Source organism: Copadichromis virginalis, linkage group LG12, assembly GCF_057382275.1.
Source record: "Copadichromis virginalis isolate Kocher_CV1m ecotype Utaka linkage group LG12, C_Virginalis_male_GT1.1, whole genome shotgun sequence".
Taxonomy (NCBI): domain Eukaryota; kingdom Metazoa; phylum Chordata; class Actinopteri; order Cichliformes; family Cichlidae; genus Copadichromis; species Copadichromis virginalis.
In genome coordinates this window covers 28,619,890-28,645,331 of record NC_140629.1, presented here as the reverse complement: position 1 = coordinate 28,645,331, position 25,442 = coordinate 28,619,890, and the positions used below count along the sequence as shown (strand labels likewise).

The 25,442-nt window shown below is 42.0% G+C and overlaps 1 protein-coding gene across 2 annotated transcripts in view; it reads right to left on the bottom strand.

Moving 5' to 3' along the window:
* The window catches only part of sema6a (sema domain, transmembrane domain (TM), and cytoplasmic domain, (semaphorin) 6A), a 103,664-nt gene that overhangs the window by 26,842 nt on the left and 51,380 nt on the right, over positions 1 to 25,442 (bottom strand). For both annotated transcript variants that reach the window (XM_085475827.1, XM_085475828.1), the window contains exons 4-13: positions 19,567 to 19,627; positions 18,211 to 18,273; positions 17,517 to 17,618; positions 11,179 to 11,269; positions 9,744 to 9,863; positions 9,158 to 9,246; positions 7,258 to 7,475; positions 5,461 to 5,592; positions 3,212 to 3,367; positions 560 to 733 (exon numbers count right to left, since the gene is read on the bottom strand). In XM_085475827.1, the coding sequence (XP_085331953.1) occupies positions 560 to 733; positions 3,212 to 3,367; positions 5,461 to 5,592; positions 7,258 to 7,475; positions 9,158 to 9,246; positions 9,744 to 9,863; positions 11,179 to 11,269; positions 17,517 to 17,618; positions 18,211 to 18,273; positions 19,567 to 19,627 (1,206 nt within the window). The remainder of the gene's footprint in view (positions 1 to 559; positions 734 to 3,211; positions 3,368 to 5,460; positions 5,593 to 7,257; positions 7,476 to 9,157; positions 9,247 to 9,743; positions 9,864 to 11,178; positions 11,270 to 17,516; positions 17,619 to 18,210; positions 18,274 to 19,566; positions 19,628 to 25,442) is intronic.

The following is a 25,442-nucleotide window of genomic DNA, read 5'->3' as shown; positions in this document are numbered from 1 at the left end:
TACCCAGCTCGACCCTCTGTACCAAGTTCATGAACACACACACTCAGACACACACACAAACAGACTTACATCCATACATGCACCAACAGATGTGTAATGTATTAGCGAGAGATCCCAGGCTGGCTCTGAGACACACACAGACCTCAGTGTGAGTTTCTATGCGTGTGCTTCCTTTAATCAGCCAAGGTTTTAGCTCTGCTGTGGTTGCGAACCACAGTGCTACGTTATCCAGAGCCTTAGGGTCTATGTCTTTAATTTAGTAGCTGTGGCTGGGCAGAGTGTAACCTGATAAAACTCTTTTAAATGATAGAGTAGCCATCTGGTTGGCTGGCTTCGCAACATAGCTTGGGTCAGGGGAACGGACTGGTAGTGATGGAGCTGGTGGGTTGGTGGGTTGGCTGAGCCGATAGATGGTGGAAACAAGCAAAATTAAACACATTCACTCTCTACAGAGCACACACGCATGCAATAACTGTACTTTCTGTGTTTATAGCAACTGTATCCATGTGTTTCTCTATTTCTGTCCATTGCATATACACGTATGCTCGGTTTTACATACTTGTCAGGGTTGTAGACACTGAGCTCCTCAAGAAACAGGCTCTCGTTGAGGAAGCCGTTGTTCATCTTGGCCAAGAATTTGAGGATGATGCCTTTCTCAGACCCCAGAAATACTACTGTGTGGTTTTTATACGGCCCTGCCTCATTGTCCACCACAATGCGCGTCAGACGATACCTGAAAAAGGAGCAGCAGGTAAAAATAACCAATCAGTCAATTAATTAGTCTGTTAGCCTGCAAGCAGAGGAAAATGTTTGCTCACTAGAAAAGCAACACCAACAGCAGGGACCTAATGCAACTGTTTTCAACTTTTTCTTCCACATCTGGGCCACTGGAAAAAGTTAGCCAAAGAACAAAATAGAATAAAAAAAACAGGAGGATGTCATTTTCCAGATAATAATTACCTAATCAGCCAATCAATTAACGTACCTTCCACCACGCATGTCAGAGGTCTAAAATAGACTAAAGAACAGCAGGGGGCGCGCATTAATCTCACTAACTGATTGTCATTTGATTACAAGCTCACAATCAGATTGCCATAGGGCCTGTCAGGTGGTTCCTCAAGTAAAAACACTGCAAAGAAGTTGCTCAAGCAAAAGATAACAAGCTCTACTTTCAATTTCTAATTGACAGCTGCTGATCGCACAGTTTGGCTTAGCACCAGTTGGATGTGCATAAAACTCAGAAGCATACCAAACACTTTAAGGTTGGAAAATTAGACACCTGCCAGTCAGTGAGATCTGGACCGGCGCCCTGTTATCCTTGTGGGTGAACGGGTTTTAGAAATACCTCCTGAGGCTGCTTACTCTTACCGACTGATGCAAATATCTAACTAAGATACTGTTTAAGTAATCACAAAGGCATGCTGCCTATGTGAACACCAATAATCACCAATTATTTTTAATTGAAGTATATGTGATCTAAAGATGAGAGTGTATTCAGAAATCTTGGAAGTTTGTTTTGTCCTCGTTAATGTTTACTAGATACTGTCTAGGTGAAAAAGTTTGTCATCAGATCATATTTATTTGGGGGTAATGAGACTAAACTTAACCCTACTCGAGTACAGTTTTACACCATGAGCCCATTAAAAAAATAATAAACAAAGCCACATCCTCTTATCCCATTCACTGTTTTTGTTTTCTTTATACAGTATATCCTTTGAAATGCTCTGTGCCTCCAGCTTTATCTAGTCAACATTACTACCGGTCTGAAGATTTAATTTGATTTTGATCTATTCATTCATAACAGATGCTCCAATAACCATTTCAATTAGGCTGATCCCAGTTAAATAATACAATCTCAAAGAATAAGACGTTCACTGTCTTTCCTACTCATGATAATAAAAAATCACAAGAAGGGGATTCTTCACTGTCTCACCCGTCTTGGTGATTCATTGTGCCCAGACAGCTGAGGTCTGTGCCACTGCACAGCAAGTCTCAAGCGGTCTCAAGATGGAAAAGATTTTTCAAATTTGAACTTCTTTCTGTGTATTGAGGTGTCCCCTCTGGGGTGTAACAAGGATCAAATCCTATTACCGATTTCATTTCCAATTGACTTCAGCTGAAGAACAGTATTCCACATTGAAACCCTGACAGATATCATAAGAAGCCTCACTCCTCTTCCACCGCATATGCTTTCATGCTGCTTTTTGGGCCTACATAATACTTTCGCCTCTGACTTCCCTACAAGCTCGCTGTGCTCGCTGTGATGACATTTCAAATCAAATCAAATCGTCTGATTGCTGATTATGTAAAGATAAAGAAAAAAAAGCGTGTCACTCATAATGTATTCTTGTGATAAAGCACACTAATGAACACAGAGTTGTAGGGATAACCTTGATGAAAGCTGTTCATATTCTGACTAAGCCACTGCAGTATGTAGGTCAGACCTCGGCAAAGGAGCAGCAAGATGTGATATGATGCAAATAACTTGTAAAACGTATGAAGAATTCTTTATGTAGCTATCTTTAAAGTGATATTACCACCACTGAGGCCTGTCAAGGATCTGGCAAGCCCAACTTTAAATCTTGAGCAGCTGTAATCCATATCCAAGTCCAAATGAAAAACTAGATCTTTTACTTTTTACCAAAGAATCTGTCAGCTACTTTTGCCCTGCCGATGGGATGGCGGTGTGCTGTCGCATTCCCCCCAGAGGCTGAAATGTCTGTGTGTAGTGCAAGTAAAAGCCAGACAGACCTTTATGATCAAACGGCATCAGCCACAGTGCACTGGCTTTTGAGAAATGGGCTCAACTACAGAAACTCAAAGGAAAAGTCACCACTGAACAAAAAAAAAAATCAGGTTTTTTTTGTTTTTTCCCTGTGAAATCTCCCAAGAGGATTTTAAACAACTGACAAAGAGCTGAACTCATTGTTCTCGTGTAAATGACACGTTTCAGCATGAAGATAAGCATCACTAAGGATTCAAACTGTTTGCGTTGTCTTCATGACATCACCACGCTGTCACTCAGAGAGAAAGCTAGTATAGATAGGTGTTTCCTCTACTACAATGAAAATAGGTCAGTGGCTGGAGTACCTTCAGGCTTTCTTTTAATGAGCCTGATTCTCACAGCAGCACTTCATGTAATTATTGTCCTGGGCTGAAGAGGCTTGTAGCCTTGATGATGATGATGGCCTCTGGAGTGTGCGATACTTACCGAACCATGGTCTTGAGAAACCAGGGCCTGTTAGCAATGGAGGGTACGGCCTCGTCCATCAGAGGATGCATCTTGATGAAGTTGAGTGTGTCATCGGGGAACTCATTGGATACCTTATACCTCTCCATCGGTGGAGTACCAGCACAGTTGCCAGGCCTACAAATGGAGTGGCGGAAGAGCAAGGTAATGAAGAGGAGCGATAATGGCAGAGGGAAAAAAATAGTGAATAGAATATGGAAAAAAGCACAAATGAAAAACCACCACTTTGACCGCAGTAGGAATGAGCCATTTTTCATGGTAAGAGCTTCAACGGAGGAAAGAAAGTTCTACTTTCTTAAAATCAATGAAAGTGCTGCTTTAAATGACTAAACTCTCATTCCAAGAGGCTTTTGGTCACATAGGAGGGCGCAAGATGTCTCCTTTTCTGTGGCTTCAGGCTAAAGCACTGAAGCATTGTATCTATCTGATCCTTTTACGGGGAGTTGGTGAGTTTCTTGTAAAAGAGAAGCTTCTTTTGATAGCATATCCCCTTTGCAGCCATCTCACCTCTGAGAGCCTTTAAAACCCTTTACTGCTTGGTCTTTGATACCCTGCCATAGCATATAATCCACAACAGATCCCAGAAATATTAGCCATCTGGCCACTAAATGTGTGACATGAAAAGACCAAACCCTATAGTCTGTTATAAAAATATACAAACCTTACTATGTATATATGCACATGTTATTTTTAATTTATTTAATTAGAATTTTATTGACAGAATGATGCAGTGAAACCTTTGCTGATTTGTATGAAATAGAAATTCATTCGTGCTAATGAAATCCCCACGTTTACATGCAAAAACTTCACTGTATGGCATTCTGGTGCAAAACAAAAATTTGATTAGACAAGTGATCTCCATTATATGGCAGCTGTGTGCATCTAAAGCCATTAGACACGCATGTGAATTTACAACAAATTACCTTGTGGGCTGAACATGATTAGCAGAATTTTCTGTATTATATGGCGGCTGTGTGCATCTGAAGTCGTTTATAGCAAATTATCTCGGGTGCGCAAGATAATAACTTGAACACACCAGATATAAACATCAACTTACAGGACTTTAGGGAACACCATAGAAAACATGTCAGCTGATTCTAATGTTAAGCTATTCTCACAAGTATTACTGCTTCACTGTAAAAGAAGAGAATAATAGTTTGTGCTAGAATTCTAACATTTCTGTTACTGCATTTACGTCCGGGCGCATATGGGCAGCAGAACGAAAGCAGACATCTCTTAAATACGAAAATCTGTAAATGATTCAGTATGAGTGTCTAACACATGGAGTAACAGTCTGCTGCGGAGCCAGACCTAGGTGGCTTTGTTACAACTCTCCGTCTGTTTGCTCAGTGATAAAAGGTCTGAAAGAACCAAGGGATGGAAATGAAATCAATCACATCAGTTACTACAAAAACAATGGTGGCTGTACCTGCTCTTTGAAGCGTCTGACCTTGTTGAACATAAACAAGTAATTACATGCTAATTGAGGTAAGTGCGTGAACTCACACAGATACGCACATTCACACAATGCATGGAGATTAATGCACAAAATACAGTACGGGCTCTCTGATGGTGAGGAACTGTGTCCTCAGCCATATGGGACACACACACACACACACACACACACACACACACACATTTATCACGGCCCAGATCTTTGTTGCAAATCTCTCTCTCTCTCTTTTCTGGAGGAAAGGACAGCATCCTGTTAGTGCACTAATTAGTTTGCAATAGATGGGAGATTGATCAGGTTGGTACATTTGTGGAATTAGCCAGCCATCTGTAAAATGATGTCATGCTTCGTTTATTGAAGCTAAATTAGCTGCGTGTGAGGCGTGGGTGGCAGCGGTAAGGTGAGGTAATGGGATATGAGTGCAACTGTGAAAAAAGGTGGTCTCTACATGAGTAGGTGCGTGCTGCGTGTGACACAATTTGACACATGAGCGTTTTCTGACGAAATTAGCGATGCACTAACTATGAGGCAACATGAGTTAAGAATAAGTGATTATTATCCCATTGTGGTATAACAAGTGTTAGGAATTGACTGCATAGTTACATATCGTGTCTGTGCGTGCACGTGTGAGACAGCCAGGAATGAGGAGAAACACAGGAAGAGAAACACTCTGTGACTGGTGTGTGTGCTGCCTTAAATCCTGTGCGTGCCTGCGTGTATGCAAGTGTGCTCGCTGGTTAATTAACTGCTGCTGTACCTTGGCTTGGGAACCTTCTCTTCAGGAAAAGGTGTCCAGGTGGAGTCTGGTGATTTCTGTTCTTTGAAACGCCCTGTGAACGTGTTGGCCACCTCCGCCATGTCATAGGCACACACTGCCGAACCTGGAATACTGCGACGGCACACACAAGCACACACAACTAAATAAACAATCCTCTTGACTGAGCATATCAAAGAAACACCTTGCTATCACCAGGAGACAGAAAAATGGATTTACAATCCCTTCTCAGAAGGGTTAAATCCCTTGAGGATGGCTTATTTTAGCTGTTGCCTGTTTACACTGGGTGATACAGTCAAGTTTTGAGTGTTGTGAAGGTTCTGCCAGATTAAAAAAAAAAAAAAAGAGGTGCGTTGTTTATCCTCACTTCCCTTAGGTATACAAGAAGACACTTTACACTTTCCTCTATTTTTTAACATAATTTGATCAATTTTTTTCATTAATAAAAGCATTTATTTCTTTTGTTCTCTACTGATCACCATGTCAGAGCTTTCGTGCATTCACTTATGTGTTATTGAATGTAGTGATTTACGGGTTCACACATTCCCGTACAGTAACCTCTAACACTGACTTTCCCCGAAAGCCTCCAGGCATCAAAGTTCATCACCAGTCCACGCTTGGGGCCAAATATGGGCAACAGATTATCTTATTATCACTTTTCATTTTAAGGGGAAAAATACCCATCTTATGATTGCAGTGGAGCCACTGATTTCTTTGTGTCTGTGTGAAATCAATGCATAGCAGATTACTGAGTCACTTTTCTATTTTTTATGCTTTTTTTGTGTCCAGAAATAAAAACTAAGGGCTGTTTACAGAAAGAAACCTCTCTTTCTCTCTCAGCTTGCTGGATTTCCATGCTGTTACATCATGGGTTAAACTCATCATGTAGACATTTGGAAGACAGCAGACACAAGGGTAGCATTATTGAGAGCAAGGTCAGAAAGCTGTTAATTCTTGGCTTAGCTACTAAATTACAGTAATTACCCTCTGCATTGAATATGTACAAAAAGTTAGACAGTCGTATGTCTGTTTATATCGGGCTGCTAACGAGACAGAATTAGCTGGCCGGTTAGCAAAAGTCTGGGCCGTGAAGCAACTCAGCAAGACAATCGAATGACACAAAACCCTGAGTGCTGCCTACTGTCTGAATGTGCTCCCTTCACCCCCTATGAAATGGAAAATTAATGCTAGGATCAAAACTCCCGCTTATAGAAATTTTCAGAGGCACTGCTTCATTGGGTTTTAATGTCCATTAACCATGCTCAATTGCGTTGTCACAAGCAATTGTCTTATCTGCTAAAAAGCAGCCATAAAATGGAAAATTACAATATGTGAGCTATCAGCCAAGCTGTATGGCTTTGTGGTAATTTTCAATTTAGATAAAAACTCCCACTGACTGCGAACATGAAAGCCGTGCAGAATATGAATTATAAGAGGGAAAATAAGATTAAGCACCTGCATGTCAAAAGGGCAACAACACTGTTTTGACAGAAGATGTGAATGTTGACCCACTGGGTTTAGAAATTACACGCCGCCAAGAGGCACGGCAGGGACACACGCTACCAACGTTAACAAAGGTCAGACTGTCAAAGTGTTGATGAATTTCAAAATGTCTTTCAAACTGAGAAAGATAATCGGTTTAATAAAGGGAAAGTTCATGTGCTGGTGCATGTGAATTTATCTGAGATGCTGGGAAACGCTGGAAAAAATACCCTCAGCAAAACCAGTTTATTGCTCACTTTTCACTGCTTGTTTACTTTTACCTTCTGTCGTCATTACCTGTTGTAAGGCGTGGAGAAAGTTGCCATCACTACATCCCTCCCATTGATGTGAATGACATCGGTCACAGCCTGCAGGATGTTGAAGTAGAAATGGGAGTCGCCAGGGATGGAGCAGTTCAGGCGAGACTTTAAAAACGAGGTCCACTGCTTCTCCAGAACACGCGGCGATCCGCCTCGGTCGTTCTTACAAACCCTCGCCACCCGTGGAAACACCACCTGAAGAAGTCAAACGTGGGTTATATTTAAGAAGCTTAAGATTTCACCTTGAGATTTCTACAGTCACACATTTCACATCGATAATCTTATTGCTAAAGGCCTTTTTGAATGGGAGAAATTGTAGGTACACCACAATGTGTTAATCTAGGGTTTCGTCACGTTATAGCAAATTAAAGACAGAAGAAAAGTGGTGCATTTGATATGCTGTTAAACAGTCAGCACCTGGCAACAGAAAGTTTAAAGTATACGGCTTCAAATAGGCCCGAGCTCTGTAATTACAACTCTGTCGTAAGTTCACGTAGCCAGAATTGTAATTAGTTGTTGTGACACTATACTTAACAGCTATAAATCTTGCCCTGAACTGAAATTGATGGTGTGAATGGGAACCATGCATTTAAAACAGATCCCTACTCACACACCCACAGACAACCACACACACACCCTCACTCTTGCAAACACACCACGACCCTCCGCTTTCCCATTGAACCATGCACAAATATGAATTAAGCAATGCAGCAATTCCAGCTAAGACTCTAGAACCTGCACAGGCCCGTTCAGTGTGAAATTTTAGATTACTGAGATTACACAGTGTATCAGTGGGTCACATTTCTGCACTCGCTAATCTGTGAGCGACTTGGACGCAACTCAATACACGCATATACATAAATGGTCCAAATATACACATCGCTTCGCCAAACAAACGCCTTAGTGGAGGCTTTTTAATTCACTTGTGCACTGAAAGGTTTATCCTTTTGTATTTTCTAGATAACAATGTAACAACCCGACATTAAACCTAAAGCAAACAACTTGCCACAGCGGATTTATCAGTTTGCCATAAAGCACAGACGACTGTTTACATTGTCAGGGTAGGCCAGTCTTTTTCGTAATAATAAAGAGATATCAATTCACTAAATGTTAAATTGCTCTCTGCGCCATCAGTTCTACCACCACATACATAATTATACTGACACTGCTTTCAAAACACCCGGCAGATTGAGAGGCCTGATCTGTATTCATGCTCTGCAATAACACATGGCTGTCACTTCTGGCAGTGAATCCATTATTTCTATGTTACCTCCGCTCTGTTCTCATCTCGTCCCCTCGGTCTTTCTCACTCTCTCTTATGTGTTTTCTTTCATTTATTCTGCACAATATAAAAAGAATGATTCATTTGCATAACGTATTTTCTTCTACCTGGTGTCCAATTAAACTTTTGCAGGACAGGGCCCAAACCTGGAATGAAGAGATTAATAGAAACGTTTCTGTCCCTATGGTGTAATACCTGAGAAAAGCTTGGGTTTTTTTCCCGTCTTCTTCTGATACTTTGTCTCACTTCTAAGAGACACTTGGGCGGTTTTTCTCATGGGAAACACTGAGAGGGTAGGCCAAATGGGAGCAATGCAGGATGGATGCGGACGTGCAATTCAAGTAATATATTTAGACTTCAAAATGGGATCTCAAGACATCCATATATTTTCTTTTTGAACCTATTTTAGGTGCCGTTTCCTGCCTAGTGTTTATCTGTTGCTGGAAAAGGGTTTGTCCACTTTACTGCTCCTAAAAGCCTCCTTCCCGTTATGCGTTACCCATATCCTGTTAGTTTCCTCGGGCGCTTCCTGATTCTCCCTGTAAATAGGAAGTCACCTCTGATTAGAGTTTAAAACAATAGTGTATGTGCTTACCTTTCCCATTGTATTGTACTCCATAGCAATTTCCCTAAAGAAGAAATAAATGAAGTCTCCATAATTGACTGCCTGGACGAAGTAGGGCTCTGCGAAGGGAAAAAGAAAAACTATTATGAGTCAAAGAAGCATTTTTGCTGTGACAAAACAGTTCTGACACCATATTTCACAGTAAACCGCCAGAATATCTGTCATATTATGCAGAAAGGTAGCGACTGCGAGCCTTGAGAGCCTCAAACTATCATCCATCATATTAGCAAAACAATTCACATGCGAGAAAAGGCGGATTTCTCTATTGAGTTTTGACAGACTGGACTTGTGCTTGTTTCTCCCCAGGGCAGAGTAATTTCAACACTACTTGTGCAGGCTGGCAACATGACTGCATCAAACAGAGCATGTAGAATAAATGCTCCAGCTCTTCATACCGTCATTCATACACAGAGGGACAAACACATGTTTGCACATGAATCATAAAATACAAACACGTGGTCAAGCATGCATGTCCGAACCTTAGGTTTTTTTTCTAACTTGTCAATCAGCCTGGCACTTTCCGACCACAGGGACTGTGTTTGTGTCCCCCACTCACCTTTCAGCCATTTGGAGTCATGTTTGACAGTGCGCAGAGTCGGGCTGTCTCCAAGGCTACGATAGATGACCGCATCGATCGCTAGAAAGTCTGTAACGGTGGCCGAGTACAGCTTGCCATCTGGTGAGCGAACACAGAGGGAGAAAGAGCAATAAGGAGGAAAGATGTAGACGAAGAGGGAGGAGGATGGACAAAAAGCGAAAGACACAGAGAGACATAAAGGAAAAGAAAAAAAGGTGAAGAGAGTAAAGTTAATCAAGACAGAAATGCATGAAGCCACCCAGAGATTCCTGCTCCCTGTGGTGAGATACACAAACATGTTTCAGATGATTTAGACCTGGAAAATGAATGAATCACACAACCAGAAGGCACTCTTTGATGGACAACAAACAGGCTGTACGCACTTAAACATTTGTAATTGGCCAATCTTGCAAACACTCTCCAAAAGCACAAACACTGTAGCCCTGCACTCGCATACAGTCTTCGAGCACCACAGAAAGCCAAAGTCGCACGCTTACATGCACATACATACACACACATTCTTCACAAACACAATCCACCGCTAGCATGACCTCAGCCTGCCTCAGCTATAACCACAGTGGAAACTCAAACTACATAATTGAAAGGATAGCAGTCAGAGGAACCCTGTTGATTACTCAGTGCTTCCAGCTTCTTCCAAGCAGCTCTGCTACACATTAACTGGTCAAGCTAGGCATTTACTCTTGTCCTCTACTTTAAACCGGCAGGGACAGATCATCAATACTGCCATAAATCGCTTCACAGCAAATGTGTATAGGGACTGGATGTCTTTAGCAGCCCGTGGGTTCATTGCACCAGAAGAATCTCACCACGCCGACGGAAAGATGACTCATTCTGGTCACATCCATGTGTGACTTATGTTAATCTTGAGCATTTTGAATGGAAGTGAATGAGAGACAAAGAGAATCACAGAAAATAGAAGGCGTAGACAGATGAATCTGTTACCACAGTACTATTAAAGTGTTTCCAAAAGGCTCCAATAAGAAGAGCAATGTAGCGCCAAATCGAATGACTTGCTCTAGTGCATGTAACATAGATTGGCTTTCTTTTTTGACATGTCAGAGTATTGCCATTAGAGTAAACCGCAGGGTATTAAGAAGAATATTAAATACAACCGCAACTAATCCCTCACTCAAATACACTCAACTTTCCCATCTAGCTCAAACTGTTCCCAGTGTTAAGTAACTGCAGATAGGAGAAAATTGGGATTAATGTTTTTGCCTCATGGCATTGAATGAAGAGTAGAAATATCACATAAACTATTTTAACCTTATGGAAATTTGGGTTTCTATCATTTTAACCCAAAGGACAGTGACTGAAGTTTAAAAATCACAGTGATGTTAAATGCATTACAGATCGCTTTCAGTTTAGCATGCGCAGAAATGTTTAATCTTACCAGCAAAGAGGGCAACGTTGGCGTGCTTGGCATCATACGGACAGCGCGCCATTCCACTGATCTCCTCTCCCTGAGCCTCCAAGGTGTCAATCTAAGGTCAGGAATGAGATGAAAGGTCAAGAGGGGGTCAAAGCAAAGTGGTGTGCGGTGTCAAACAAAACAATGTACTTGAAAAAAAACTTAGGAAGTCTTGGTTCCCAGTTGGAGGTAAAACTCTAGCAGAGGAAATGTGTCAAAATGTCAAGACAATCAAAAACTATAGGCAGCACTTAAAAAGCGTTGAAGTGTGAGTCATAATAAAATAGCCCTCAAAAAGCAGCCCGAGAGTGTATCAATCTAACTAATATCACTTGTATGCCATTCTGGTGTCCTGCTGAGGGCTGCCAAAGCAACTGGGAAAATCTCAAAACTGTCATGGAGGGTGGAAAAAAAGACATTTCCGCAGCAACACGTTTCACAGTAGTGGTTTGCTTCCCCCGTCATCCTTTATCCTTCAGCTGTACTCATTTTAAAGAAGCGTTATAATGACCCTCAAGACCGATCTTCAGCCCATTTACAGCACCGCTTTCCCCTGTCCTGATTTCTAAAGCTTGCGCTTTTGTTCTGAAGAGAGGAAAAATAAATTAGCACACAGCCCTGAGCTGGGAATGTGAGAATTTTTCACAAAACCAGAGTACGGCTGCCGTTTTTTAAGTCGTATTTTGCAGCACAAACTTTTTCATGTGCTAAGAGCTCTTCCTTGGGCAATGCTTACCTCCTGATTTTGTATATTTCATAAGACATACTAATTTTAATTCTGCCCCTAGACAATCTGAAAGTTGTCTTTTCTCAGCATTGTGAGTTAAGTAATTCAATTTTGTTATTCAGTCACTCAGCAGTCTCGTTTCTTAGAACTATTTTGAGCCATTGTTCATTGTTTAAAAAGTGCTAGTTTGGGCCTCCTTAGCGCGTTGATCACTGTGAACTGGAGTCCAGTCCAGTTTGGTTACAGTGCAATTGGCAGAGCATGGCAGAAAATCAGATGTGGGTGAGAGGTCACTATCATCCCACCGTGGGTAGGCTTGTCTTCCCCAGCATGCCTCAGGACACTCTCTATGGCTTAAGCTCAGAGAAACACACACATGCACACAGAGGACAGGCTGCGCTGACCAGAAGCTGAGGTCAAAGAAGATTACAATACACACACTTACCCAACAGTTCACAAATACATAGTCATTTTTCTTCTCTATCGCTGCTTCTATCTATCCCATACTCTTCTTCCTTGCTTCCCTTGCTCTCGACAAAGAGGTCCGTAGCTTGCCAAGGCTGCAAACTGCTTACGCCGCCCTTTCTGGTTTCTAAACAGGTCATTTTGTTTTCTATTCCTGTCTCGGCGGAAACGGTTATCATCTGCCCACTAAAAAGGTCACACACACACACACACACTCCGGCGCAACGCTAAAAAAGCTTGCCAGAGAAATTGTTGAGGCTGATTTGGCAGAGAATATTACAAGTGACCTTTTACAACAAACACAGAGCCACCAGCGGCAGTGTATTTCTCGATTTCTCATTCCTTCTGTTTCTCCAGAAATTGTGGAAAGACAATATATGGAAGCAAGCTGGACATATATTGTTATTAGATTGGGGGGAGGGGGCTGTAATTATAGATTAGACTGAGTTAACCATAAGAGACGTGAGTAGCTGAAGGTCATGTGTGTCTACTGAATCACAGCGTCTGTGTGTACAGAGTGACATGGGAACTTAGTTAAGCTTGAAACGTCAGCAGCTTCTGTGTCAGCTACCTAACACAAACGCTCCCTCCTTCTCTGACACATCACAAATGCACACTCACATACTCTCATACCAAAGGAGCAACCCCCAGCACTCCATCTCCTCCGCTGGATTTCACCAAGGTAGTGACCTTTGTCTACTGGGTTTGGCCGGCTGTCATTAATCTATTCCTGCCGTTTGAACAGGGGAAGACACTCCCAACCCAGCCGCAGATAGCGCATGGCTTCAGTCTCCTGTCAAGTTTGCATGTGAAGAGAAACAACAGCCGACTTCCATGCTGTTGTCTAAAGCAATAACCAGTGGGTTTTTTTTGAAAGGGCAAAAGAAATCTATAAAGCAGCCACACTAAACCACAATGTTTTTTTAAACGCTACCATGAAGAAATTTGATGTCTAAGCGGCAAGATGGATTCTTATTCCTTTACCTTGTTTACCCGGAAAATGTTATTATACTGTCAACTCCACTTGCTGCAAAAAAGAAAGAAGTGCTTCAACTTAGTGGGAGCACAATTCAAAGTAATTTGAACAGTGGCGCTGTCACACTTTGTCAGGCCTGCCTTAAAAGCGCACTGATCTATAGGGATCTACTGTAGCTTAGCAGAAGAATGTACAGCAACCTTGGCTGGGAGCACAGTGCATCTAGATGAATTAATTACTACAACAGCGCATTGGTGTTTTCCATAGGCTATATGCTAATTAATTAGACAAATACAATGTAGATCCAAAACATGCCCATCAGGAGTGTTTTAATTGGTTCAGCATCAGCACCAGTATTCGGGGGGTGAGGGACATGTTCTGATTCCATGTCTCTGTTGTTTTTATGAGGACGCTTTTATGGGCTTTATTTATCATTGCTGAGGGATTTGTGAAATCTTACTGAGGACAAACATGGGGTAAACTGAACCGGCGTCCCACTTATGAAGTGTTTGCTCGGAACAGCTTCCTTGAAATATCCCAGACTTGTTTATTTAATAGAATAAGCACAGTAAAGGGCATATTTACTGAGACATATCCATTTGCAAAACTGCGCTTCCAAAATAATGCATGACTTAGGCACCTCATGAAAGGCCAGCCACTGTCAGACTATACTGGCACTGGCATACTGATACATTTTTACATGGTGACCTAAAGTCAGTAGTAGCACGCTTTTAGACCCAGAAAATGTATTTGTATGCCATCCATACACCTGCAACAACCTTCCACATCTATAAAGGTCAAGTGTACAAGTTCACACCTGGACCAGGAGCAGTTGTATAAACCAAACAAGGACATATCTCCTGGGGAGATTAATAGTCATGGCCCATTTCTCTTCAACCTGTTTCTGAGCAGTGGGAGGGTGAAAACTTTCCCCAACCACCTTTTACACCAGAGCAGGAAATTTAAGGAATTTAAGCAGCTGCTGAAAGAGATACGTGTTTAGTTTGTTTTATGGGGGAAATAAAAAAAAAAATATATATATAAACTAAAATTACTGATCTTTTTGAATACACTTTGCTGAAGAATCCCTACACAAATATAACAATTGCTTTTGTTAATTATGTGTGGTTACTATTGAAGAGTTATTCATTAATTAATGAATGCTTTTGCAGTGTATTAAATTTGTATTGTCTTTTATTACGTGTCAGTCAGACAGCCTCTGGAAAAGCTGCAGCAAAAAATGGCATGCATGGAAGCATTTTCACCTCGTCGTTTCAAATGCAAAGAAGAAGAGATGAAATTTCCCAGTACACCTCAGTTAGCCGGTATCAGGTCTAAGACGCATCACCTGGGAGTCACTGCCTCCAAGACTCCCCACTGATTTCCCCTGCTTCACCCGGCAACAGGCGATGAAACTGACTCCAGTCATATATCAGCCCAGCTGGACGGAGTGTTTATTATTACAACACAGCAAGGGAGTGACAGAGGGAGAAAGCAACAGAGGGAAAGATGGCGGAGTGGTGGGAGAAGTGGGGGGGGGGGGGGGATTAAGGCTGGCGGGAGAAGAGGAGAGGTAGGAGGGAGGATGAATAGAAGAAAAAAGGGAGTTGGGTGCTGTGTGGTGCTAAGGGAGAGGGCTGTGCCATGCTGCCGAGGTGTCTGCCTGTGTTTTTTCTATATGAATGCATCTGTGACAGTGCATGTTTTTTTTTTTAATGTTGACACCACCAATTGAAGAAGCAGCTAATAAAGAGAGAAAATTGATAGGTTTGTTTAAAAAAACATAAATGTCAGAAACTCAAAGTCAGGTAAAATCAGAGGTAACCAGGCAGGGGGTTGATGGAAAAAACAACACAAAAACCAACATGAGGTGTTGCTGGTTTGGGCGGTTGCCCTCCCTGCCCCCTCTGTCTCCCTCCTCTGTCTTCCGCCACCTTTTCTCCCCTTCCATGCCTCCCTTTCCCTCCCGCTTGCCCTCGCAGCGCTGTTGATTAATGTGGGATGAGGCTGGCCCCGAAACAGAAGCTCTTTTCAGTGCTGTCACACTGGGGAGATGGAGAGGCAAACTGTGGCCAAGGTGGATTTAACCACAAGCACATATACGCACACACAAACACACACAAATACACTTCTGACTTCTGACCAAGCGAAGTGGATGAGCCCAGCACGCCATCAAAGGTCTGGTATCTGCCCAGAGAGTTTGCCAGCCTGCCAGCAGTACAGTGTGTGTGTGTGTGTGTGTGTGTGTGTGTGTGTGTGTGTGTGTGTGTGTGTGTGTGTGTGTGTGTGAGAGAGAGAGAGAGAGAGATGCCTATTTTAAAATGTACACAGTTCACAGTCAGTGTTTGCATGGGTGCACATTTTCTTGTATATGTGTTTCGTGTGGATTTGTATCTTTGCGCCCATAATCAGTCATATTTCTTGCATTTTAAAAGGTGTCAAGACTTTCTTGTAATGATTTTGGTAATAACTCAGTTGTTTCCTGGCTAAAACAGCTATTTTATTCAACTAAACATGAGTGTTTTAGTAGGTGTGGAAGGGCAGTTGCAAACACATAAATTCACTTGGGTAAGGTAGGGCAGGGACTGAGCAAATACGAAACATGAATTTTAATGATCGGTGTTCTTTAAAGAACAATAGTTGCCTTTTTTATCATACCGTTATTGACTGAAGTTTGACTTTTAACATAAGTGATCAATAAAAAGCATCATTTTTATACCACAGGCTGTGTGTAAATGTGGAGTTCTTTTACCAAACCTCACACTGATGTACAACACTTCCCCTCCCTTCCCATTAACTTCAGCCGACTAGCAGCGACGTCAGTGCAGCAACAGCTAAAACACAAACCTTGAAACCATAACCGGAGGCGCTATAAAAGCTAACCATGCCTGATAAATGCAGAGACATAAATTCCACTTTCCCTATTGGAGGAGTCAGTGAATTGAAAGACGTCCACTTTGTGTGCTTAGCATGCTGAACCACAAAGGCAGTGGAGCGAAGAGGTCTTGCTTTTCTGGTAAGCAGATCTGCTGAACCAAAGCAGGGGCGTTTTCCCCACAGGCCACCTAGATAACATCTCTGTGTGCTTTGACCATCACAACACATCCTTATAAACCACAGAACAACACCCTTCAGGACAGGACTGCTACTAAGTCTCCCTGTCCTTTTGTCTCTATTACTGTCTGCATGTCTATCCGACTGTCCCACTGTCCCACATTCTTCCTTTTCTGTAAGGTGTCCTTCATACTGGGTCTGTCCGGACAGCAGTGCATAGTATTTGTACAGTATTACTATGATTAAACCTCTGATACTGATCTTTGGTTGGTTTCCAGAAGATTTGTCATAGAGTATGCTAAAAAAAAATTAGACAAATACCAATTAAAACTTTAATATTTTCCAATATTTTCAACTATTGCTTAGCAAACTTAGTAGGTCAGTCAAGCTGAACGAACTAAGACTATAATGGCAATTATGTTCACTTTTTCACACTGGAGCATCAGAAACATCAGATTTATGTCGACAGCAAATAAAAAAGGTTCAATTTGAACACAGCCCATCTGCTTTTAACGTTTGTTCATCTGCTTCCACGTATGCCAAACTTTAATCATCTCTCTGCATCTGCTTTTTTATTGGCATCTCTATTTTGGTGCACAAAGTCAATCTTAATGTGTACCTGTGCTCTCCTTAGTGACTCATAGGAAATAAAATGCACCATTTCTTTTCGTGGTTTTACTTTTCCTGAAGGAATCTTGATGCTATTCCATAAATTGAATATGGCCGGAAATGTGTTTTCAGGAAAAGGTTAAAACAGATCTGGCAATGTGCGAGCATGCATGAAAGCAGGTGAGATTGAGTAGTTTTCTCTGCTTCTGAACTGAGTTTGTCAAAGTACACCTGGAGGTAAAGGCACGGGAGGACGGCCTGCTGAGTTGTGAAAGTCATCCATCTATGTCCGTGGCTCCATAGCCCACCCCCTCTAAACTCTCACATGGCTGGGGTCAAAAATCCTATAAGTGTGTGTTATGTGCGTGTGTGTGTGAAAGAGCAATATGATAGATGTGAAAAATGTCACTGAGATAAAACAAAAGTGGGCAAGAGCACAAAATAGTCATTCGTGTGTGTGTGTGTGTGTGTGCGTGCGTGTTTTCCTACCTTGTAGGTCCGACAGGAGGGGTTGAAAGCATTTGTTCCACAAACAAATAAGGTGTCTTCATTTTGCTGCAGAAGGACTTTGATGAAATTGTGACACTCATCCTTCGGGGAGAGCAGGGCAGGAAAAAAAGAAAGAGAAAAAGAAGAAAGGAAGTCCATGGTGACATCTGTATCTGTAGCCACATGTGGGCTGTTATTTTTTTGCTTTTCTGTCTTTTGAAGTGCAGCATGTGGCACGCGGTGAGCAGGGAGAGGCATATGTAACAAACACAGTATCGTGACATGCATTTGATCACGGCACATAAAGGCAAATCCGCAGGAGATTTTAATGTGCCATTTAACGTCCTCTCAAACAATAATGAAAGTGTTATTAAGTTCAGGAAAAAAATAAAGTTATACAACCACGAGATATGAAGATTCCCACTGATATGCTCTATAAATTCTGACAGCAGAAGGTTATATGAACTGCAAGAAGTGTGTTATTGCACCTTCAGGATCTTGTGTCTTTAAAATGTGTGTTAAGAGTGTCTGTGTGTGTGAGGGAGAGAGAGAGAGCAAGACAATGAAACAGAGACTGTGCGCAATTACATCAGTTACAGGTTGTCTGCCATGCAGTGTGTGACTGACAAAAAAAATTGGAAAAACTCGAGTGACGTTTGCTCTACAAATGATGTTGTAGTGTGTGTTTCCTTACCTTATGCTTCCCTTTCATTCTGCAAGTGTCCACATCTCCCTGTCTGGACTTCCATGTCATTTTCTGTAGAAAAAGATGGAAGTTTAACTGAAGCTAAAGAGAAAAATAGCGAGTCACAAAGAAAGCAGGCTAAACAGTGAGGTGGGAGGAGGAAAAAACAGACAGCACTATGGAGCTCAATAACCCATCTATATTAAGATCAATAATCATCATTTGAGATTCTACATCATTGATTTCTCTCATGAGGCACCTGCTCTGAGGCAAACTTTATTCTAAGTTTGTTTGGAGATCATTTTACCTCCTTGAACATCGAATTTTCTGCCAGAGGGAAGGAAATACAATACTGACCCCGGATCAGAACAGACTGTCCAAGGACAGATCCGTGGACAAATCTGTGGATTAATAGGCTTGCCATCCTTGCGTGTGCACATACACACACACGCACTGCCTTGACCTGTGGATCAGCCCTCTTTTACTTGTCACTGGACTACAAACAGACATACAGGTAATTATACTTAAGTTATAGCCATGCACACAAATGTACACACACATACACACCACGTGTGTCCCTGGCTTGTGTCACCTGAGGGTCAGCTCCCAGCCGCAGGTTCAGACCACTATGTACCTGCCGCTGTTGTACAACATGTTTGGAGCTCAGCCACTGATTAAAGACCCTCAGTCATCAATCAATCTGCGCGTCTCCCACCGGCCTTTCATCTGCAGCCTGCTCTCATTAAGACCCACTTGCCAGGCTCTGACATTGAAGTGGATGAGGTGGAGGGATTGCTGGTTGTTGCATACACGAGAATGGCCTTGTCTGAATTCTGTTTGCATGCATTATGTTTAGGGCATGCGATGCCAGCAAAGAGTGGTTGAAATGGAATAAAGAGTGGGTTATTACAGTCGAGGCCCTATGTAAATATGAGGCCCCTTTTTGGAATAATTTGAAACTATACAATGGGATCTTCTTCACCTCTGCATCCATATTGTCTTTCTTCTGCTACTCATCTAACCTTTGCTTTCGCTCTCCATTTCCTGCTCCTCCCCCTTCTCCTTCCTCCCTCTCGCTCTTCTTCCGCTGTCCCCTCAGCTTCCGTTATGCACCCATCAGACCTCTGGCTGTCCCACTGATGAGCGTGGATGACGCAAGCTAGCTGATTGATTAAATAATCTTCTTAACAGGGTCACCATTGCGAACGCGCCAGGTCCAATCGGTGAGCGGGTGAGTAAGACTGCTGGCAGGCACACAAATGCACCCACATGCACATACGTACACACTGTTGCAGTCAGAGTGAGGTTACGCTGTCAATCACGCAGAGAACAACACATCCTCAAAGAGGCAGACGTCTCACTCACCTTACTGAAAAATATCTCTTCACTGTTGGCAGTGTCTGTGTCCACTGTGTATATATGATCCCTGCAAGTGATTGAGGGAAAGCGAGTGAGGAAGGGAGAAAGAGATTGGGAGAAAGAAGAGGGAGAGATGAGAAGAGGTCAGACAGCAGCAGACAGTCAAAATTCAACAAACAATAAACCCATTTCTTTTCTTCCCTCTCTGTTTTCCCCCCGCAGGCAGCAAACAGCGTCAGAAAATGGGGCTTTGTATAAACTTTGTTCAAACTTCAAAAAATGACAATAAACAAAAGGAGGCCAGATCTATTTGCTCTGTCAGACAGAAACAGTCAACAAAGGTTCGGAGCGCCGTGGCGCAGGCCTGGGGACAAAAGCCTCTTTGTCCCAGAGAAAGGTCTTGGTGGGGGGTGAGGGCGGAGGGAAGGCTTGAGACGGGAGGTGCCAAGTCACTCAGAGCTGTTCAGGTCAATTAAGCCTAGTGTTTGAGCCACAGGAAATCTATACTAACACTCATTATAGCTCAGACAAGAAGACTTATGTGTGTTGGCCTGGAAATATACAAGCTTCTCCTGCGTTACACAGTCCAGGCATAAAGGCCCCAGCAGGGCATATGGAAGACATAAAAATCACAAGGGTTAACTACATCTCAGACAGACAGACAAGGCTAGTTGACCAGCCATGCCGCTACACCTTCTTACCGTGGAGAATTGGGGTGCGGACATGGAGAGGGAGGATACAATGGTGTAGAGGTGGGAGGTAGAAGGTGTAGAGGTGGCATGAACGGAAGAGTCAGAAAGAAAAGCTTTCTTTTGAGGAGAGAACCAAAGGTGACCGTGCCAAACGATGTAACCGCTTTAATTTGTTGAAGATTAGCTGTTGAACGTGTTTTTAATCAAAGTGTGTAACAGTGGCATCATCTGACTCACGGCTTAATTATATTCCAGCTCCCCAACCTGCGCTTAGCCAGCCTGCCTGCCTTGCTCTCTCATTAACTAAATCTAATAAAGTCTTTGGAGGAACAGGCATCTTGAAATGAATCCACTTATATCGCTTTCCTGGGGGCCACCTCAGTCTCATTGAGGATAAAACCCAGTCTACTGTACATTATCAGCCACAATTCTTAAATTGAATAATTAATCTTTAAGAGTGGTTGAAATTAGGAAAACATTTCAGCTTTCATCACATTTCCAGAGAGGCCGGGGGCTAAATACCTGTTTTTTCTGTCGGTTTAACTTCTGAAATTTCTCAAAGAAACTGTAAAATACATCATATGAATCTTTTTTTCATTTCTCCACACTGAGGCTGTTTATGGTTTCTATAGTAACTGTCCACTGATCAGACCTATCAGTATAAAAAAAATATACATAATCAATATCATCACTGTCATGTAAAGCACAAAAATTCCTTTAGCAAATTGCCATTTACCATTTAAAAACAAAAAATGTCACCCGTTTTTCATCCCTTCTCAAACTAATTTTCCACAACAGCGCACTCAAAAGTCCATTTTTATGGACAATACTGACTAATTTCAAAGTTGGCCTGTGGATTACCTCTTATAACTAAATGTTTGTGATTATTGCTTTCAGCTGAAATAAAAAGAAAACCCTTTTCATGAAAAAAGCCAAGAGCAAAGTCAGCTTTAGGTCACTCAGATTCATCCCGTGGCCTTCCTTCCAAGTTCCTTTGCTCAAGCAAATGCCAGATGCTGACTGTCGCTGCGCAGTCTGCCATGATTAAAAACTGAGCAACAACAAGTTACAGGTTGTTGCGGCTCAGGCCAAAACCACAATCTCCCCTCCAAAATGTTTTTCATTAGGCCTAACTGGTTCCACTGCCATTGAACTGCTCTGTGCTAATTGTTCTGGACTGATTTTCCCGGGTCAGTCGGTCTTGCCTTTTTCAGTATCCCTTTCACTGCAGTCAGAATTACATGTTCTAGAGTAAATGTGAATATTTAAAAAGCTGGCTTATAAAAATCAGCACCACTACATTTAAAATAGTGGAAAAACAGAGACACATTTAAATGGAGATGAAACACACGAGGTGATAAAAACGGTGGACGATGATCACTAAAATGTTCTGATTTGTCTCCTTAAGTTCAGCAAGTTAACTTGTTTTATCTTTATATTAAAATTCAAACTTCATAAAGCTATTAAATTAAAGGATTACTTAGCGGATTTATTGCAACCCCCTGGGTTATTTTACTGTCTGCAAATTTAAAGCAGCTCACGAGCAATCTGTAATTGACTTCTCCATAATTTTCAGTAGTAACCATCCCAGCGATTCTCCCTGACTTGTGCCTCTCTTATCCCGGTGCTGACAAAGTCCTCTGGGCTGAGGCCTTCCCGCCGCAGGTTTCTGGTTCCAGCAGAGATTAGAGCGAGCCAAGCGATGAGGCGTTCCTCAAACATACTGACTGGAGATGGGGGAGTACAATGGAGCGGCTGTGTCTGTGTCAACACCAGCTTTCCAAACACACACACACACGTGCACGGAACAACCCCCCCACCCCCGAGTCTTTACCCCAACAAAATTTCACATGCACCCTTTCCCCTATTCAGCCCTGCACCTGAACTCATATTACAACACAGTCACTTCCTTGTGGTCTCTGAGTCACATCAATGAAACACTCAGAAGAAAGAAAAGAAGCAGAGGCAGAGTACAACATGTATCTGTGCAACATTAAACTGGATGTTGTAAACATCAGTACTATATTTTTTAATTTGAAGTTTTAAAATCAATTATCTACGTTCCAGGCATTCAGTATTCCAAGTTATATTTATCTTTTATTATATGAAAGTCAACTTCCAGAGATGAAACCTGCATAAAACACATGATCCATCACAGTCACATTGTTGCTAATTTGTTATTAGTTATTGTCATGACGTATGATCTGACCTTCAGCTTATGTTATGACAAAAAATGGTTGTTTCCAATACGGACCCCCTAAAATGTAAATTTTTCTTGTCATGTAAACTCACCCACAAAATATCCAATGCATATTTTCTTAACAGGATAAGTTCTGAGAAAAACAGCACACACTTCACACAGCCAGAGAATCTTTTGACATATTTTCTTGAAAACATACCTGAAATGAATAATGGATTTTTCTTTTTTTTTTCTTTTTTTTTTCTTTTTTTTTAAATAATTGCTGAAAAAATTTATTCTTGTATTATAAAGGCTTCATATAAACTTTTCACTCTAAAGTCTTCGAGAACGGCACATAAATTGATTTTCTTTTTCAGACTCAGGAAAATAACCAGGAAACGTTTTACTACTATTTTTATGTTACTACAAAATAGGACGCCTTCATCGTAGATGTCACTTTGAATATATTTCAGCATTTCATCTGATGGTTTGCAAATATTTTAGCCCCCCAAAATAACCCCGCAACATATTCTGATTTCAGAGACGCTCTTGCCTGCTGAGCACAGTACAGACTAAACAACCTGTTGTGAGTAAAAGCTTTTGTTCTGCTGGGGCAAAAGTATGGCAAAGACCAATTTTATTATGCAACAGCCCATTTCCATATGTGCTGAGCAGTTCACTGAGAATACAAAAATAGGTGTCCCATTGTCTATTGTTTTCAAGCTTGGAATCCATTTGCCGTACTGATGTACAAATTTTACTTGTAAAATTATTTATGAGAATGAAAAATGTGATACTCTGTTTAATTTGCATGCAGTATGCAGCTTAATCCAGGTGCTTTAGATCAGATAAGTGTCTTAGAATCAAGTTTTGTAAAGAATTAGAGAGCATGGCATTAGTAATAATGACTCTTAGCTCACATAGTTTATCCACAGAATTTCTTCTTTGCTCTGCTCCCTTTAGGAGTTACCACACTGGATCATCTGCCTCCATCTCATCCTATTACCAGCATCTTCTTCTGTCACACCAGCCTTCGTCTTTCACTACATCCATGAACCTTCTCTGTATTCCTCCTCTCTTCCTCCTGCCTGGCAGCTCCCTGTTACACATCCTTTGCCCATTATATCCACTATCCCTCCTCCGTACATCCAAACCACTTCACCCTTCTTTCTCTAACTTCAGGAATATAAAAAGTCATGGTATTGGTATAGTCTACGCTTTATTGCTTTTCTGAACCTCAATACTTTAAAAATTACTACAACTACAACTTGAGCCGTGTTGTGTTAGCCTACATTTGTTTGGCAAATTGGCAACATTAAAAGAATGAAATATCTGCACTTGGCGGCTCTGCAGTGTAACTGTAGATACAAAACTATCACTGGATTACTTTGGTAGTGAAGAAACTGAGAAAAGCCTAATCATTCCCATGCAAGTCGTGGAGTTGGCAGGAGTTTTGTTTTTCTCTTATTTCTCATGAGATTCATAGATGTTTATTCATGCTGAATGTGGGAGATAAATAATTACATCTCCAGATCCTGTAAGATGCTCTATTTGTGTGAGTGTGTTTAAAGTTACAGTTTTGACACAACTTGCAACAATCAGCTACGAATTCAAAAGTGTTTACAAGGAGAATCTGCTGCAGTAACTGTGAGAGGTAACCCTGAGCAAACCTCTCATTGTTTTTAAAAGACCTGTATGCACCTGTATCTTTTAGTTTAGGCAGTATATTTGTCTCGTGCCCTCTGCCGACTCTTTCTCCTCCTCCTCCCAATAACCTCCTCAAGAGGTACTCGTCACATCTTGAAATCTTTGCCATGCTCTTTACAAGTTCTGCTTGTTCTGATGTTAAAATTTACAGTCCAGTGAGATTTTTTTAAAGCGAATGCGTTTGACACGGTCTTTACTTGGTTAAGACTTTAGTAACTTTTTAACTAAAATCCACAGGGTGCTTTGCTGCAACTCATTCACTTTCCCATAATTTTCCCGCTTTCAGCTGTAAATCAAACAGCCTGAGGATGGCACAGTACTTTAACACAAAGGAAGCGGTTCTATAGCGCTGTGGTGCAGATGATGAAATTAGAAACACCGTGAGATTGTGAGGAACGAGAAATAACAGGCGTCTTTGACAGTGGATGAACGCGACACATTGGGTATCAATGTGAATCACTTGGCGTGGGCTTCTCATTTCCCGAAATCCTGGGACAAAAAATGCGTGAGTAGGATGGAAGGTATGCAAATATCCTCTTAGGGACAAAGATGGAGACACTGTAAAAAGATGGGTACACAGTGAGGAAGAGCTGAATGATCCAGTCAGAACAGTAGACTAACTGAGCGTGGGCAAGAGTGTGAGATTGAGTGCAACAGAATGACAGAAAGGGTCTGCGTCGGACATGTAGCCATGCGTGGCCACGAGAACACAGGCTCTTTGTGTGGAGGAATGTCGTTTTCATAACAGCGCATTTCTTCTGGGGTAACCACAGGCCAGCGCGGTCCATCTGCTGGGCCTTTGTGAAACTATCTCCCACTCCAGTGGCAGAAAATAGGGGAACACAATTAGCATGCGCCCCGCACCTTATTCCACCATTCCACTTTCCGCAAACCTAATTCCTGCAATCCACCCTCCCACACTTTCTCTCTCGTCACCCTCTTCACCTATATTCCCCTTTCTTCATAACTGGATCATGGGTGGTGGAGGATGGCCCGTTCTGCATTGTTTTGGCTTTCACTGGTTCAAATCCTCTTCACAAAGTAGGCGGGAGGGAACTGGGGAAGCCAGCAGGCACCTTCAGGCTGTGAAGGGAGCTGTTGAAGTTCTGAATGGGTTGAGGGCATCGAGAGGCCCTCGGTGATGTGGTGGCATGAAATCCAACAAGCCAGGGTTCACTCACCCCCAGGCTGAGGCAGGTTGTTCTTTTCGAAGGTTGAATATCTCATTATGGTTTTCAGCATTCCCTCCACCTTTCCTTTTGTGTGTATTTGTATGTGAATGTATGTGTGTTTTTTGTGCGTGG